At 38.5% G+C, this 16,878-nt stretch overlaps 1 protein-coding gene and 1 long non-coding RNA gene across 4 annotated transcripts; one reads left to right on the top strand and one right to left on the bottom strand.

Moving 5' to 3' along the window:
- The first annotated feature begins 3,469 nt into the window (after positions 1–3,469).
- On the top strand, positions 3,470–7,253 carry LOC147489059 (uncharacterized). Of its 3 annotated transcripts, none has more exons than XR_015203023.1 (5): positions 3,470–3,911; positions 4,274–4,341; positions 6,134–6,245; positions 6,341–6,726; positions 6,812–7,253. It is a non-coding gene; the product is annotated as an uncharacterized LOC147489059 (long non-coding RNA). The 3 variants fall into 3 exon arrangements; XR_015203022.1 differs by having other exon boundaries at positions 3,511–3,911; positions 6,391–6,726; positions 6,792–7,253; XR_015203021.1 differs by having other exon boundaries at positions 3,544–3,911; positions 6,391–6,726.
- LOC147489060 (putative receptor-like protein kinase At1g72540) lies at positions 3,993–6,941 on the bottom strand. The gene is made up of 6 exons (XM_086574958.1): positions 6,801–6,941; positions 6,582–6,720; positions 6,311–6,441; positions 6,118–6,226; positions 4,454–4,752; positions 3,993–4,356 (listed from the first exon to the last, which is right to left on the bottom strand). Exons 1-5 carry the CDS (start codon positions 6,939–6,941, stop codon positions 4,532–4,534), a joined length of 741 nt encoding a protein of 246 aa, XP_086431084.1. The 3' UTR covers positions 3,993–4,356; positions 4,454–4,531.
- Positions 7,254–16,878: the final 9,625 nt, after the last annotated feature.

Here is a 16,878-nt window from a genome sequence, read left to right as displayed (position 1 = left end):
ATAGCAAAGGTGCTTCTCCCAAGTAACTCTTTAATTCTTGAAAGGCCCCTTCACATTCCTCTATCCATTGGAAATCCGGCGTTTTTCTCAACAAACGATACAGCGGTCGGCATTTATCCGATGATTTTGAAATAAATCTGTTTAATGTCGTGACTCTTCCGGCCAACCTTTGTACTTCTTTTACATTTTGAGGGGACGACATCTCTATCAGTGATCTTATCTGTTCGGGGTTCGCTTCTATTCCGCGATGGGTTACTATGTATCCCAAGAATTTGCCCGAAGTTACCCCAAAGGTGCATTTCTCAGGGTTGAGCTTCAGTTTGTACCTCCACAGTATGAGGAAAGTCTCTTGGAGACCCTCTAAGTGTTCGTGCTCTGACATGCTTTTTTCCACCATGTTGTCAATATATATTTCCATCCCCTTCCGAATCTTGCCCTCAAACATTTTTTCTCCTAACCTCTGAAACGTGGCCCCAACATTCTTTAATCCAAATGGCATTCTTGTATAACAGTAAGTCCCACCTTCAACCACGAAGGTTGTCTTTTCCTGATCTGGCCCGTATATCGCGACCTGATTATATCCCATGGAAGCGTCCATAAAAGAAAATAACTTGAACCCTGCCGTTCGGTCCACCAGTTCATCCACCCGTGGCATTGGATAACAATCTTTAGGATATTCTTTGTTGACGTCTGTAAAATCAACGCACATCCTAACCTTGCCATTCTTCTTTTGAACCGCGACTACATTCGACAACCATTTCATGAACTCAATCTCCCTAATTATCCCGGCCCCCTTCAGTCTGGTAACCTCTTCGCGTATACCCTCCGCATACTTCGGCCTCACGCTTCTCATCTTTTGTCTTACTGGCTTCGCATTTTCATTCATATGCAAGCGATGACATGCAAACTTCGGGGATCTAGCCCCGTAATATCTTCTATTGCCCATGCAAATATATCTTTATTCTCTGCCAAAAACTGTACTAGCTTACTCTTCCATTCATCTGGTAATTCCGATCCCATCGAAGTAAATTTCTCCTCGTCTCCTGCCCCCAGGTTCACTATCTCAATCTCATCTAAAGTTTTCGGTCCAAGTGGTGGCTCGTATATTACCGGCAAAGCCGCCTCCTGTAATTGCTATGCCGCCCCCGGCTCCTGATCTGCAATCTCCCCTTTCAAGCCTCGGATCATATTTCTTCTTGTCACCATTGGATATTCTCATACCGCTACTTGATCTCCTTTTATTTCATACGTACCTCCATTTGTGGGAAAACGGATTACCTGGTAATAGGTCGATGGAATTGCCCTCATTTCATGAATCCACCATCTCCCTAGGATTGCATTATACTGGGAGTTAGTGTCCACCACCATGAACCTTGTGAATACGGTCGTCGGACCAGCAGTTACTGGTAATACTAGTTCGCCCACGGGTTCGGTCATACTGCCATTGAATCCAAACAAATTAGTTCGCGGTGCTTTCATCTGGTCTCTATCGATATTCATTTCTTCCACGGCTCCTTTAAACAGCAGATCCACCGAACTTCCACAGTCTATCAAAACCCTCTTTACCAAACCCATTGCAATGGTGATTACCAATGCATCCTCATGTGGTGAAATTACTGATTCCAGGTCCTTTGGAGTGAACATTATGGTTTCCTCTCCGCCCGGCGGTTCCACTAACTAACCGGTATGCTCACCACTTCATTGATCCGTCGCGAAACTTGTCGTCTTTTCGATCTTATCGCGGTGTACATTTCTCCCAAGTGTTTCCCCGCTAAAAATAACGTTGATAGTTCCTAAGATTCTAGGCGGTGCCGGCAATCTTTCGGCTTTGACCCCGCAGTGATAAATTTTCTAAGCATTCCCTTTTCAATCATCCTCTCCACTAACCACTTCAAGGCATAACATTCATTGGTTCGTGGTTCGGATCGATGATAAAGTATGAAAATGGTTTCCCCTCGATTTCTCCCGTGTGTTTCACGGACCTTCATAATCTTTGGAGCCCCTTAATCAGTGGCAAGATCTCCTCTAAAGGTCTGTTAAGTGGAGTTTGCTCTATTCCGTGGTACGACTTCCTTTCTCGAATGTCCCTCCTACCACGATCCCTAGTCCTCTCTGGTCCGCGATTCTGACCACTGTATGACATCTTTTCCCTTTCTTCTCTACTGCTCTTACCCCTCTGGTCATCTTTGTCCACTGCTTGTATCGCCTTCCCTGATCTCCTCTGTTCCTTTGCGTTCCTCTGCATTATGTCCTCATATCGTATGTACTTCTCCACCTTAGGATACAAAGCGTGTAACGTGGTGATTTCAATCTTGGACACCGACTCGTGGACTCTAGTTCCCTATCTCAAACCATGTTGGAATGCTATTACCGCTGTATGTTCTTCCAAATTTTCCACCCGCAGCATCTCTTTCTTGAACCTACACAAAAACTCCCTTAACGATTCCGCTGACCTTTGCTTGACATTGAATAGGGCCGCGATATCTACCACTCTCCGCTTCTGATGAATGAAGTGATCGACAAAAGCGCGCTCTAATTCTTCAAACATGTTGATGCTCCTCGATGCTAACCTGTAATACCAGTCTGATACTCCCCCCTTAAGACTAGCCGGGAACATCATGCATCGGAGTCCATCATACTTGCTTTCTCGCCATAACGGCATCATTGCGGAAGTGATGTAGATGATCTGTGGGTCTCCTTTCCCATCATATCTTTCAAACTGGGTTGGGTTTGACCTCTTAGGCACCCCGTAATTCCATACCAAATCGCCGATTGGATTCTTATTGAGACTCACCACCTCTTTCTGCGCTGCGCTCTAGTTCACTCTCTCCACTCCTTTGTTCGCTTCCCTATCTTTCTCAATCATCGCCTACACCACCTCCATCGTGATGCCCGCTATTTGTTCCTCCCCTATGGATGGAAATTCTTCATTCTCCCCTCCATTCCACTATCTTGTAGATCCCTCGCTCTGTTTCCACGGGTGGCCTCCTTTTCTTTTCTCGGGCCGTCATTCTCATTACGTAACCTGACTATCTCCTCTTGCAGTAGTCTGGTGGTGTCCGCCGCCACCTCAGATGTCTCTTCTTCCCCCACTCCTTTTATCTCTACGCTTCGCTTCTTCTTCTTACGCCTCTCGAATCGCTTCTTTTCTGGGTCTCCCTACCGCTCTTTTTATTTATGGTGGCCATTTTCACTCTGATCCCCACAGACGGCCAAAATGTATATTCAAATATTACAACCTATGAACTCACTTCTATTAGGGGTATTTGTGTTCTCAAATAAAATGCCCTCTCTCTTCTCTCCCAAAACCTCCTTTTACCTCTCCTCTCTCCTCCTTTTTTATCCTTCCTCCCCCTCTCTCTCAGCGCCTCTTGTCCGTCGTTCATCATCTCCTTCATCCAAATATCCTCGGTCCCTCCACCTGTTCTGGCAGTTTCAAGCAGTTGGAATTCTGTCTCTTCCGAACTGCCTCTTGTCCTTCGTTGATCTCTCCTTGATCCTGCGTCATCTGTCCCCCTACCTGTCGCGGTAGTTTCTAGTAGTTTCCAGCGGTTGGCATTCCGCGGACCTGATCAACAGCATCAGGTCTCCTCCTTCTTAACTTACTTACGGCCGACTTACCTCCTATAACCTTCTAGGTCAGGAATACGGCCTCTACAATACATGTTGGTGATAAACTTGAGCTTTACAATACATAGCTTCGGAGATATTGATCGACCCTGAAAAGCCCATGTTCTGAACCCATTTGAGTCGAGAATCTACTTGAGGCCCAGATTTCCCGACACAACTGACAAAAGTAGTACATGAGTACCCAAAACAAAGAGAAAGACTTTTTCAAACTAAGCAAAAGACTCTAAAATTACGATGAATCAATCAATCAGTGCGAGAGAATTTCAGCGCTCTTCTCTGAGGTATATAATTCTTTCATTACTATTAGTATATAAAAAACGTAAGTTAGTTCATTAAATTATATATCTAATAAAGACAATCATATTAAGAAATTGCCCAAATTATATATCTAATTGTTGTGTTAGGGTAATCGGGCCACGCACATCATCTTAAACTGCACATGAAGCCTTTTTTGCAGCCCATGTTTGCTTAGGCAGTTCAAACTTCAAACTCCATGATGTAGTGCCATAACAGAAGATAATGTCAAGATAATCCAATGCAAAATAAAATAAAATGAAGAGGTGTTCAATCAGTTTTAAAAGGAAAGAAAGAGTGCATTAGTCTGAAGTAGCTGATAAGTGTTCTGTGCTCTTCACTTCTTCAGGTTATAAAGATTCCAAAAACTGTGATGAAATCAATCACTGTGATCTCCCTGCCAGTTCTCTGCTTCAGGTATGCTTCTTCCATCTGATTTCACAATGCAATTCTTTGATTAGGAAAAATAGATAGGAGGAAATTTTTTGATCTGAGTACCTAGAGAGTGGATGGGGTTATGTATTATTACCTAAGTATGGTACATCCGGCAGCTCCATCACAATATCCTCCATAGTAGGTCTCTGTTCTGGCATCTTAGAACAGCACCTCATAGCCAGACGAAATAACATTTCAAATTGTTGCCAGTTGATTTGCTCGAAAGTACTCTCCGATCTCCCAGCTGCATAAGGTTGCCAAGACTGTTCACCCCTCTGAATTTTCGGTCAAGGGTTTGTTCATCTATGGTTTTCCTCTTTCCATCCTCTCCTAGAATGATTTCTAGTATGACTATTCCAAACGAGAATACATCATTGAATTTTGTGCCTAACCCTGTCAAGAATTTTGAAGTAAAAACATACAACAGAATAAGTTATGGCAGTTCTTGAAAAGTTGGAAAAAGAATAACAATAAAGTAAAATTGAAAAATAATTGCACTGGTATTTCCTTTCAACAGTGTTTGCATATATATATATATATATATATATATATATATATATATATATATATATATATATATATATATATATATATATATATATCCCATATTCTATATATTTTGAATGACCTTTTTATTTTCCGACTATCAAAAGAAAATTATATTATTTAAGTAATGTGAATTACGCGATGAAGAAAATCACATTACACGTTGCCCGAATACATGATCTAATTTAAAATTAATGTCTTCCACCCAAGAATGGGTTATTTTCCCTTACAACGTTAGATGACCCAGCCCAAAAGTATTGTATGGACAATATCTGGAACAACGTTTGATCACTTTACGGCTATTAGTAATCCAATCGTAATCTCCTGTTCAATTTATTTATCTTTCATTTTAACTCCTCTTTCTCATCCTTCCTCTTCCAACCCTTATGTCAAAATCCTATGAATAAGTGTCACGTCCACTTGGAATGGATTGAGCATGGAACTCTTCTACATTCTTGTCGTTTGATTAGGTTCGGACAAGCTACGGGTATTGGGTGTGTCCCAGACCACTAAAAAATGCTATCCTTCTGATATGATTTTGGCTAGTAATAAAGACTGTTATCTTAATCTTAGGAGTGATCATATATAGGAGTCTTAGTTTAGGAATATTTTTAAAGGTACAAGGCACAAGTAGGCACAAGGGCTGCATAGGCCTCTGCATCTTGGACATTTAGAAGTACCAAACTACCTCTCAAATCTTTCATGAGAAGCTCTACCTCTCAAAAGGTTTGTTGTGACAGTGCTGAGTCGGGAATAAAAAAATTGGAATTCTTGCGGTGTGGAATCAAGAAAACCTGCTGTCTCAGAAGGTAACTTGGTGCTAACCCTAAAGAGTGAGTACACATTTTTTCTAATTGTAACTCTTAAGCCAATGGATTATACATAATTTACATCTATAATGGTTTCTGATGAAACTGAGAAACACAAAATGTCACCCACTTTATCCTTTACTGTATAATAGAGGTTATCACGTGTCGTGTTTCTCCTCGAGTATTACTATTTTTTGCTTATCTTTTAGTATTAATCCAAGTGTTTTAGCCTTAGTATTTTAGTAAGACTCTATTGTCTTGCCTATGTGGAGGCATCTTTACCTGATCACTAGTCAATCTAAGGTCATTTGAACAATTAATGTTCCCAAAAGTTTCACCTGTGACTTCTATATAGCAGTAATTGTCAAAGGGATTTATAATTTCCATAGCTCCTCATACTTACTTGTCCATGTGTTCAGCTTCTCAGCATAACCTGGAGTGTATGGAGTAATGTTGCCCCCTAATGGTTCCAAGCACGATGTTCCAAAATCCGCTAAAAGCGGCTTGAAGTCCTGTCAAAATACCAAAACAGTAAGTTCATCTTCTTCTATTTTGAATGCATTCTTATATGTAGTTTATGTAGATGAAGTGCTCACTGCATTAAGTAAGATGTCCTCTGACTTCAGATCACGAATAACATATCCTCTTCTATGCACATGATTAATGGCTGATGCAGTCTCCTTGATGATGCGTACTCTGGTTGCCCATGGTATGATACCATGTACTTCTGCAGCAATGGGTTAAAAGTGGTGTGAACTAAGCTGGATTTTATAACGTTATGGTCTGAAACAAGTTTTTTTAAAAAGCGAGACACATATATGCTAAAGCAAGAAGAGAAGTAGCATAGGAAGCATATATGTGTTATACCTTTCAGAATGTTATCCCACAAATTCCCGTAAGATGCATAGCTTAATATTAAAGCCTGGAAGCCTTCCCCAGAGGCCACACCCACGAGACGGACGATGTTGTCATGATGCCCAAGACCCTCAAATACACTGATTTCAGTCTATAGGTAACTTCTTTTAGTAACTTTCCGGTACATATATAACAATATGTAATATTATTGATAAAAAGTAGATTATGTACTTGTAATGTAGGGGCAGGAAGGCCTGGCTTCTCACTCTTGATAGCTACTTCTTCTGAAATCATACCTTTACAGTTATCTGGGGGGATAAAGCCATGGAAGACTTCGGCACAGCTACCTTCGGCAAAAGGGAGGTGAGCCATTATATCTTGGACCTCAGCTACAGTGAGTACAGCTACTCCAGTTGGGATTGGTGCTGTCCATGCTGAGTGACAAATGATTTAATTAAGCAGATATAAATTTGCCAAGTAAAACCGCTGGTAGTTTAACTTACGGGGGATGCTGGGGTTTGAAGATTCCCCACGTTCTAGTTTTTTTAATGGGGCGAGACACCCTGTCATCTTCTTCTTTAACCAACTCATCCTGTTAGTCATACAGTGAAATTAATTGAGACAACAGTATTGCAACTGTAAATATGGTTTTAACTGAAATTAATATGTGTTCCATCTGGTTAATTACTTGTAAAAGAAACAAGATAAATTAGCATCCAACAGTTCAACAAATGCGATTATTTTCAAGACCGTCATACTAAAAAATCACCTAGAAAAAAATAGTGTTTTGTTACGAGGATCTCGTTGGTGTTGAGATGAGATCAACATCTCCCAATGTAAAACAAAATTCCATTTCACATGTATTTTCAGTGATTTATGTAACGATTTTACAATTTTATCCCTAAAATAGTTAAGAGATATCCAGATATAGTGTTCCCCAACATAGAAATAGAAATGGACACTAACATTAAGTAGCAAAAGGAAACTATCATTTATTACTTGATCTGTGCTGGTGCCTTAGTTACTGCATTTCCTATCAATGCAACAGTTCCCAAGTACATGTGCTCAACACTCTTTTTTATTTTCGATAACCATATGTCCATATGCGCTCAACACTCAATATACGATAAGTTGATTTCGTTATTATATAGATGGATCTTTGGTTACTATTATAGACTTTTTTTATTCAGGTCAAAAAAGGCAACAAAATGATTAACATTTGTATGACAACAAATAAACAAAATAAACGGAACACATATACACAATGCTGCAGCTCTAAATAACATGAGAACGAGTATTAAAATGGAAGCTTTTATCATTATTACTTGAATCTGTTATGGTGACGGCGGTTTGCGGCTGATAGCTGAGGAGACTTGAGAGAGACTCTTCACACTGAGCTGGTAGAATCAATAAACCCTAGTATTATATATTCCTCTTACTTTTTGTCCTTACTCTCTTTTCCCATGCATGTTTTTCCACGCCACGATCAAATACCTTTTCTTCTAATCATTGGCTATCATTTCATCACAAGGAATGTTCTTTTAGATATTCTCCACGTGGCGTCATTTTCTACTGTCCGTACAAAACATTTTGTTCATTCAAATCATGATGATGACATGATTGAGCTCAAAAGTTGCACATGGAGTAAATCACTGTAAATAACGACACGTGGTCTTAGGGTCTGATGGGCCCAATAACAAAAGATCATAATTGATCGGCCCACAAATGGGATCCTGATGGGCCCGTGCCCAAATGTGCTTTTGCTTACATTACTAAGTCCACGCGGTATTGTAAAAATGCAATCCGGGGAAATGGGATGACAAATGTTGCCTATGCTTCAACTGAAATGTTGTGTTTAGACTTTAGTAGAGTGGGTTGTTTTATTAGTCCAGTCCCCAACCATTTTCAGAACAGAAACTTACTTGAACCTTCTAGACTACAATTTATTTTGTCGGAGGGAAATTAGTGAGCTCTTTATGGTTGTAGATCCCCTAATCAGTTTGCAGTTGTTATAGATGAATCAACAAAAGACTTTCATTCAGGGATGCAGTCGTCTATTATTCTTCTTTTATGTCAGACGACATAAAGGTAAACAGTAGAAATGCACATAGATGCGCCATAACCAAATAAAAGATGATTAAATATTACTAGGACTAAGGCCAAACATATATAATGTAACTTTAATAAAAGTTTATGTATTTGTCAAGAACAAATAAATGAACATTTTGAATGGGGGTGTTGGTAATTGAATTGCTCATTCAAGAATTAAGAATTAACCAGAGATGCAAGCAAAGGAGGATGCAGGATTTTGAACAATGGGGCTTGCTACCACAAATTTTAAATAATAATTTTTTTTGGGAGGTGAAATAGTGTATATTATTAATTTATTATAACTACTATTCTTTTTTTCGACTGAAAAGTTGTGTGGGGGGCTAGATCCGACCCTAGATACAAGAATGATCCCTCCTTTCTAAACACTGAACTGCACTTTCTGTCACGTCTCCACTTTTGCTAAGACTTAACTCCAGCAGCTTGAGGAGACTACTCCCACTCTAGCAAGTCTTTCTCAATAGTTCACCTTGACGCTTTTGATATTTTCATATTCCAATCAAACACACCCCCATTCTAAATATGATTCAATAGTGCAACCAAAAAATTCCCAGTGGATAAATAAATAATTGTAAAAGATAGGTTCTTACAATAACAAGTGCTCTGTCGCGCGGATAATTGTTTGGTTTATTCAAAATAAAACTGAAACGTACTTAAAAGTAACATCACATCCCTAAACAGTTGTGGACTGACAAAGTCACATGAAAGAGCAAGAAGCAAGCTGTTGTAGCTTGATCAAGTGCCGAAGCAGAATATCGTGCAATGGGTTCTACCACAAATGAATTGATTTGGCTCAAGACCACAACTTCCAATGGACATGTACTGCGACAATCAGTCAGCAATCCATATTGCTTCCAATCTTGTATTCCATGAGCGAACCAAACACATAGAAGTTAACTGCCATTTTATTAGGAATAAAATTCAAGCCAAGATTATTTGTACACAGTATTATCAGAGGCAGTGATCAATTGGGCTCATAGATGGAGACAGGGGGCAAAGGTTTTGAAGAACCATTATGTTCTATGTATTATTAGTATGAATTTTTTTGGATACGTAGAGGCTCGCCCCCCTCAAAATAAGTTTAAATATTTTACTACCGCCCCCTCAAAATTTTCGACTATATTTTTTAAACGTGAAGCCACAACATAGTCTTCTTATAATAGGTGTAGGAGCGTCATATCAAACCCAAGTGTTTTATCATTAATCTATTCAAGATTCCCTTACCAATGGGCATCATTTTTGAGTTGAAATTTTCATGGGTACAATTGATTCACAGCTGCAAGAATTAAATCACAGGTTTAAGGAAGATGTAATGAGATTGCTTGTTCTTAGCTCGGCTTTAGATCCCAGGAACAATTATAGATCATTCAAAATTAATGATATTTGCGAGCTTGCAAATAATTATTATCCGATGGATTTCACCGAGCAAGAAAATTTTCATTTGAGATACCAGTTGCAAAACTATGAGAATGACATTCTCATACACTCTGAGTTTCAAAATTTGTCACCCATTTCCAAGTTGTGTTAAGTTTTGATAGAAACAAGAAAGACAACAATTTATCATCTTATAGATAAACTGATTCTGATTCGTCTTGTGTTGACTTTACCTATTTCAATTGCTATATCGGAACATGCACTTTCAGCGATGAGGATTGTAAAGACCAGGCTACGTAATAGGATGAAAGATACTTATCTAGCAAATTATTTGATTGTGTTTATTGAGAAAGATATTGCTAGACAATTTGATAAAGATTCTACCATAGATGCTTTTGATATCTTGAAGAAAACTCGACGAAAGCGGCTTCAAATGCCTGACTTGGCTACTTGAGCTCCTTGTTCGATCTTTTTGTATAGGAGGATATAGGCTAACAAACCAATAGCTTCTTTTTGTTTGTAAATGTGGTATGTGGATACAAGTGATCATGATTAATTGTATATCCTCTTTGATTTTGCAATCATACTTTTTGATGACAAATATATGTATGCAGAAACTGTCATTCCAATTGTGGTGTTGTTTACTTACTGTCCATTACTATAGACAGTGTATAAGTCATTTTATGGTTAATTTATATGTTGGACTATAGTGTAGCATGAGTGAATTTGTAGTAGAAGAATGAAAAAATATAAGTGGTGAATTTGGGTTAACTAGTATTACCATATCCCCCTCCCCCTAGATGAGCCAATTACGATTTTTTTTTTTTTTTTTTTTTTTTTTTTTTGTACCTAGGGAGAGACCCTAATTTCCCCATCTAGGGGGGGGGGGATTGATCCTAATTGGCTCATCTGGGGGGATGTGGTAATATTTGTTTTCAGGCCTTGATGTGGTGATGACCATAATTGTTATAGTTACTTACAAACCATCCGATCGGATATGCCAATTCAACGATTTGGCTTAGTTTTTTGGAGACGAAAAGAGTCGAGTGCACGTAATATATGGAATAGACCTCTTAAAACAGTCTATATAAGTGACTGTGGGGAGCTTAAAGTGGCCAAGCCTTTGCTTTCTCCTAGTCTGCCTTGATTGTTCCTTTTCGAGATCCATGGGGTATATTCAGAATTTGAATGTTTTACTTCATCCACTAATACGTTTTGTTATCCCTTGTTAATTACATGGTCAAAGTGGTAAACACGCTTCAAGCTATTTCATTTTCTGAAGTAGTATAAGCACTCCCCCCTAGGTCAGATTTTTGGCTCCGTCTGGCCGTCTTGTATTTTGATTGTGTATATACACTCGCCCCCCTAGGTCAGATTCCTAGCTCCGTCCCTAATTAGGCTGATATAGTTACCAAAGAGTTGCCTTTGGAGAAGTTCTACGAGATTCTCTCCAAGTTGGGTTCGATCAATATCTTCTCCCCAACTTGATGTATTGTGAGGATGAGGATTTATGTAGAAGATTCTTTCTATATTATGGGATTGTATTTTTAGTAGTTTCTTGATAAGCAAGAATTGTATTCCTATTTATTGAGGAGCTCTAAAGATGAGCGACCAAATCATATTGTCATTGTGTGTGCTTGTGCTATTTTTCTCTACACCTATCATTGTATTGTTGACAGATCCCCTAGATTGAAGAGACTAATTATACCAAAATGGAGACCCGAACTTACAATTAATAGAATTGCTACAGCGTCTCTAAAATTGGAGTAAACTAGAAGCTATCTCAGGATGGGTATTTGATTGTAGTTTTCACTGTGGAACACAAAAGCATATGTTTTTAGAAAGGTTTATTGAAACAGATCGGTCTTAACTTTAAAAAGTTTAAGGAACTCAAATTATAATATTATATGGTGACATTCGTGGTCCAGACGCCTCGTCCACAAAGAACAACCTCCCTCCCAAACTCAGAATTTTGAATTTAAGCTTGTCATACTTATCCGAAGAAAGCCTCTCTGCCTTTCTGGAAAAATGTTCAAAGCTCAAGTACTTGCATATTTCACATATCAACACAAGTTGATGAAATGCAATCAATCCATTATCCGAAGTACGAGCAAAAGGTGTTTGACCCATAGGCCATATCGCATGCCGAGAGTAGCTTCAAATTTTTTTTTGGTAATCAAAGTCTTATTTATATATATCTATCAGGCTGAAGCTGATGAGATTACATATGTATTATCCTTTTCCAGGCATCTAGTTAGCCAAGATGGAGGGATAATAGTCCATAGAGTAGATAAAAGGTTTGTTGCATAAGCTGCAAGAAGATGTGCAGAACAGTTTGCACTACGTTTAATATATACAATAGTTGATAGAGGTAGATCATTTAGTTCTTCAGTCGCGTCACCGAGAATAGCTTCAGATTCAAACGCTAAGCTTCCTTGTTTCTTCTCCAAAAAGGTGACCATAGCTTGTACATCTATCTCTATAACTAGCTTTGATGAGGGTGCAGCTTGCACCAAAGGATTGCCCTGAGTAAACCCTTACATTCTCCTCGATTCACCATTTGATGCCCAGCCTCTATCAATTCCTACAGCAATGAATTTTCCATAAGAGTCTCTTAATAAGTACCCATAACCAGCTAAGTTTCCATTTTTTTTTAAAACAGGATGCCACATTTAATTTATAGAAGTTAGCTGGTGGTTTTATCCAAGATGATATCCCTGCAGTTCTTTGCTGCTTTCTCTTTTGTTCCTGCAAATGATTAGTTGGCTTGTCAAAATGGTCTTGCAAAAAGTTTTGAATCTTGAGTAGAGAAGGTTTTAAATTGTTATACAGTATATTGCATCTTTCCAGCCAAATACTATTATATAGCAGTAGACATATATTGGTCCAAGTAATTTGTTCAATTTGCCAAGCAGATGGTGGTATGAACCAGAAGTATATCCATTCCTTTGTAGTTAGATGTTGCGAACCTTCCAACCTGAAATGCCAAGGAGAGTTAAACCATACAGCTCTTGTGAAATTACAGTCAAGTAGAATATGATGCAAACTTTCTGTTTGAGTTCCACATAGCAAACAATTCCTGTCTTGGATATGAAAAAGGGTGGATAGGTGTTCTCTGGTTGGTATAATGTTGTGGTAACATTTCCAGGCAAAAAGGGCATGACGAGGTCGATAGGCGTTGTTCCAAAAAACCATGTTTATTTTTTGATGGTGGTGATTGTTGGTTGTAAAGGAACTCAAACTACAGTACATGGATTTCACTGTATGTTTCCCTTTTTTTGTGAGGTTCCAATAGAGCTTATCAGTTTGTCTGTTTTTGGATAGGTGGATAGCTTGGATTTGGCTCACTGTGATTTGATCAAAAAGTTCACAAAGAATATTTGAGTTCCAAGATTTGGTGGTTTGATTAATGAGTTGTGATACTGACATATATATATTGTTGATGGTGGTGTGAGTGGGTGGTTTCCCTCCTATTGTATTTGGTATCCAAGGATCTTCCCAAAATGTTTATGTCACTACCAGATCCTACTTGCCAGGTGGTATGTTTCATGAGGTGGGGCAAAATTTCCATCATCCCTTGCCAAAACCATGAAGTATCTTGTTTCTTGATAGTTTTATTTAATCTTGTGAAGGGGAAATACTTACCTTTAAGCTGTGTTGCTAGCAAGGATTGAGGTTTTGTCCAGATGTCCCAGAGGATCCTACTTAGATGAGCTAAGTTGTTTAAATGCATGTCTCATATACCCAGCCCACCCTTTCTTTTGGATTTACAGATGAAGGACCAATTTTTTAGATAAAGAGGATGTTTCTTGTCTCTGTTTTTCCCCCACCAGAAATCCCTTTGCAGAGCATTAAGTTTGTTGGTGACAGACAAGGGAATGAGGAAGGTGCTCATATGGTAGACGGGGATAGCTGAGGTTATGGATTTTAGAAGGATAGTACGAGTTGCTTGTGAGAGAATTTTACTCTTCCAGCCGGCTACTTTCTTGTTAATCTTTTGAATGAGATTATCAAAGATTTCAAATTTTGGTTGCCCCATAAAAAGAGTTGAACCCAAGTATTTCTCACCGGGGGTAATCCTTCTCATGTTGAGAATCCTCTTTAAAGAATCAGTTTGATGAGATGACATGTTTTTACTAAAGTGGACTCCTAATTTGGTGTAGTTTATTTCTTGTTTTGACCTGTTATTTGACAAAACTCATTGAGTATATCAATAACAGTTTCAGCTTCAAACTGATTAGTCTGATAGAAAATGAAAGCATCATCCGCAAATAGAAGGTGGGTGAGAGCCTCACTATTCCTAGAGATCTTTATGCCATTTATCTTTTTTTCCGCACTTTTTTTATTTATGATTCTAGTAAGAACTTCCATACAGCAAATAAAGAGAAGGGGTGATAGGGCGCCCTGATGGAGACCTCTAGATGACTTGAAGAAACCATGCGGAGAGCCATTTATGAGAACAGAGAATTGGAGAAAGGATATACAAAGATGGACCAAATTTACAAAGTGTGGGTCAATACCAATAGACTCAAGAATGAGAAGAAGAGATTTCCAATTGACCCTGTCAAAAGCTTTTGCCATATCTAGTTTGATTGCCATGAGACCTGAGTTCCCCTTTTTTTTTTCATAGTGTGAAAAATCTCATATGCTAGGATGACATTATCAGATATTTGTTTACCAGAAACAAAAGCACTTTGGTAAGGGGAGATACAAGGAAAGATGAGAATTTTTAGTTTATTAGAAAGAGTTTTAGAAATGATTTTATACACTATATTACACAGACTGATGGGTCTGAAATCTGTACAGCATTCAGGATTAGAGGTCTTAGGTATCAAAACTATATTAGTTTGATTGATCCTATCTAGGGAGAGACCTTGATAGAAGAATTTTGAGACTAGAAGAAGCACATCTTGTTTGATGATATCCCAAGAGGATTGATAGGACAAAGCCGAAACCTATTTGGCCCCTCGATGCTTTTAAGGCCAATGCTAAAAAGAATCTCTTCGATTTCAATCATGGTAACAGACCGATTAAGGTCACGATTTTCTTCCGGAGTGATGGACTATGGGAAAAGATCATGAATGGAACTTGTATTCACAATGCATTGTTCATTTAGGAAAGAATTGAAGTGATTTACAAAGGTTTTGCCAATCTGATTATTGTTTTGTTCCCAAGATCCATCCATATTTCTTATCCCTTCAATCCTGTTAAACTTTCTGTTTTTTAAAGTTTTGATATGAAAATATTTTGTGTTTCTATCGCCTTCGACAATCTCTTGATCCCTAGATTTTTGTTTCCATAATTTTTCCTCATGATCAAGGAGAGTGTCAAGGTTGATCAAGGCTTCTCTTTCAAGAGCGACATTTATAATATTAGGTACCCTAGATTGGATATGAGTTATTTTGATTTTGAGAGCATTTATTTGGTGGAAGATGTTGCCAAAAGTTGTTTTGTTCCAGATTTTGAGAGCTTTCTTTGTTGAGTTGAGCTTATACGAGATATGAAGAGGATTGTGTGGTAGTGAATGGTGAGGAATGCGTGTTGGCCAGCTATTTGAAATGATATGGTTGTAGTCTTTATGATCTGTCCACATAGACTAAAACTTGAAAGGTTTTGGAGAATTGATTGAAGTAGGATTGGTATTTAGGAGAATTGGACAATGGTCAGAAGCAATGGCAGGTTTGTTGTGAACTATGGACTCAGGAAAAAGCAGGAGCCACTCTTTATTAACTAGAACTCTGTCTAATCTTTTTTGGATGTTGTCTGGCTCTACTCTCTTATTGGACCAAGTGAAGGGATAGCCCATGAAACCAAGATCTATAAGTCCTAGGTTATTTACAATGGTATGGGCTTGTTCACCATCTGAGAATTCATAAGTTTTACCACCTGGATGTTCATGTGATGAGAGAATGACATTGAGATCCCCAATGATCATAGTGGGTGAATTGAGATATTCCAAATCCCATATAGGATTCCAACTGAGATCTCTATTTTCTTTGTACGGGTAGCATCCGACCCATTCCCCGTGGGCGCCACTATTTACAACAGTTGTGATAGAGTGTTTGGTGGAAGAGAGAATATTGATATTTATGCCGGCTTTCCAAAGAAGGCATAGACCTCCGGCGAGATGGACAGGGTGAACTATATGTTGATGAGGGTAGTTTAACTGATTGATTAAGTAAGTGATGGAGTTCGGTGAAGTTTTGGTTTCAGATAAGAAGAGAATGTCTGGGTTTATGTTATTGATTAGATCTTTGAGATGACGGATAGTTGATGGATTACTACAACCTCTACAATTCCATGAGATTGTCTTCATATATAATAACTACTGGTGACTGGTCTGGTTCAGTCACTAACCCAATGGTGTTAACTTCTAACTTACTGAGAACCAAAAAAGCTACACAAACCATGCACCATAGATATATATAGTAGTTTAAATACCCAATACTATCAAAGCAGCCATAATAGTCATCACCGAATTTTTTTACATACAGCTTAGTTTCAATTTTAAAGATAGATGAACAAAGTATAACTGTGATGAAGAAAAGATTTGGATATGATACACAAATATATTTAGGAAGTGAGACACTAACTTTCAAAGAGACATTTCTATACCTAGCATGATATATTTGGATGAAAAAAGTGTATAGGAAATTGGAATAAAGATATGGACAACATATATACAAAATGTTATAGAGGGATGGTTTGATGGTGTGTACCTGGTCAAAAGAATTGGCAAAAGGATCATTTGTTTCCCTCTGCTGTAGCCCTGGTGTGCTCATAGAAGGCAAGCTTTGGTCCACATACTGCATGTTGTCGAAGGATT

This window comes from Coptis chinensis, chromosome 7 (assembly GCF_015680905.1).
Source record: "Coptis chinensis isolate HL-2020 chromosome 7, ASM1568090v1, whole genome shotgun sequence".
Classification (NCBI taxonomy): domain Eukaryota; kingdom Viridiplantae; phylum Streptophyta; class Magnoliopsida; order Ranunculales; family Ranunculaceae; genus Coptis; species Coptis chinensis.
Note: the sequence above shows the minus strand (reverse complement) of the source record. Positions and strands in the feature narration are given on the sequence as shown.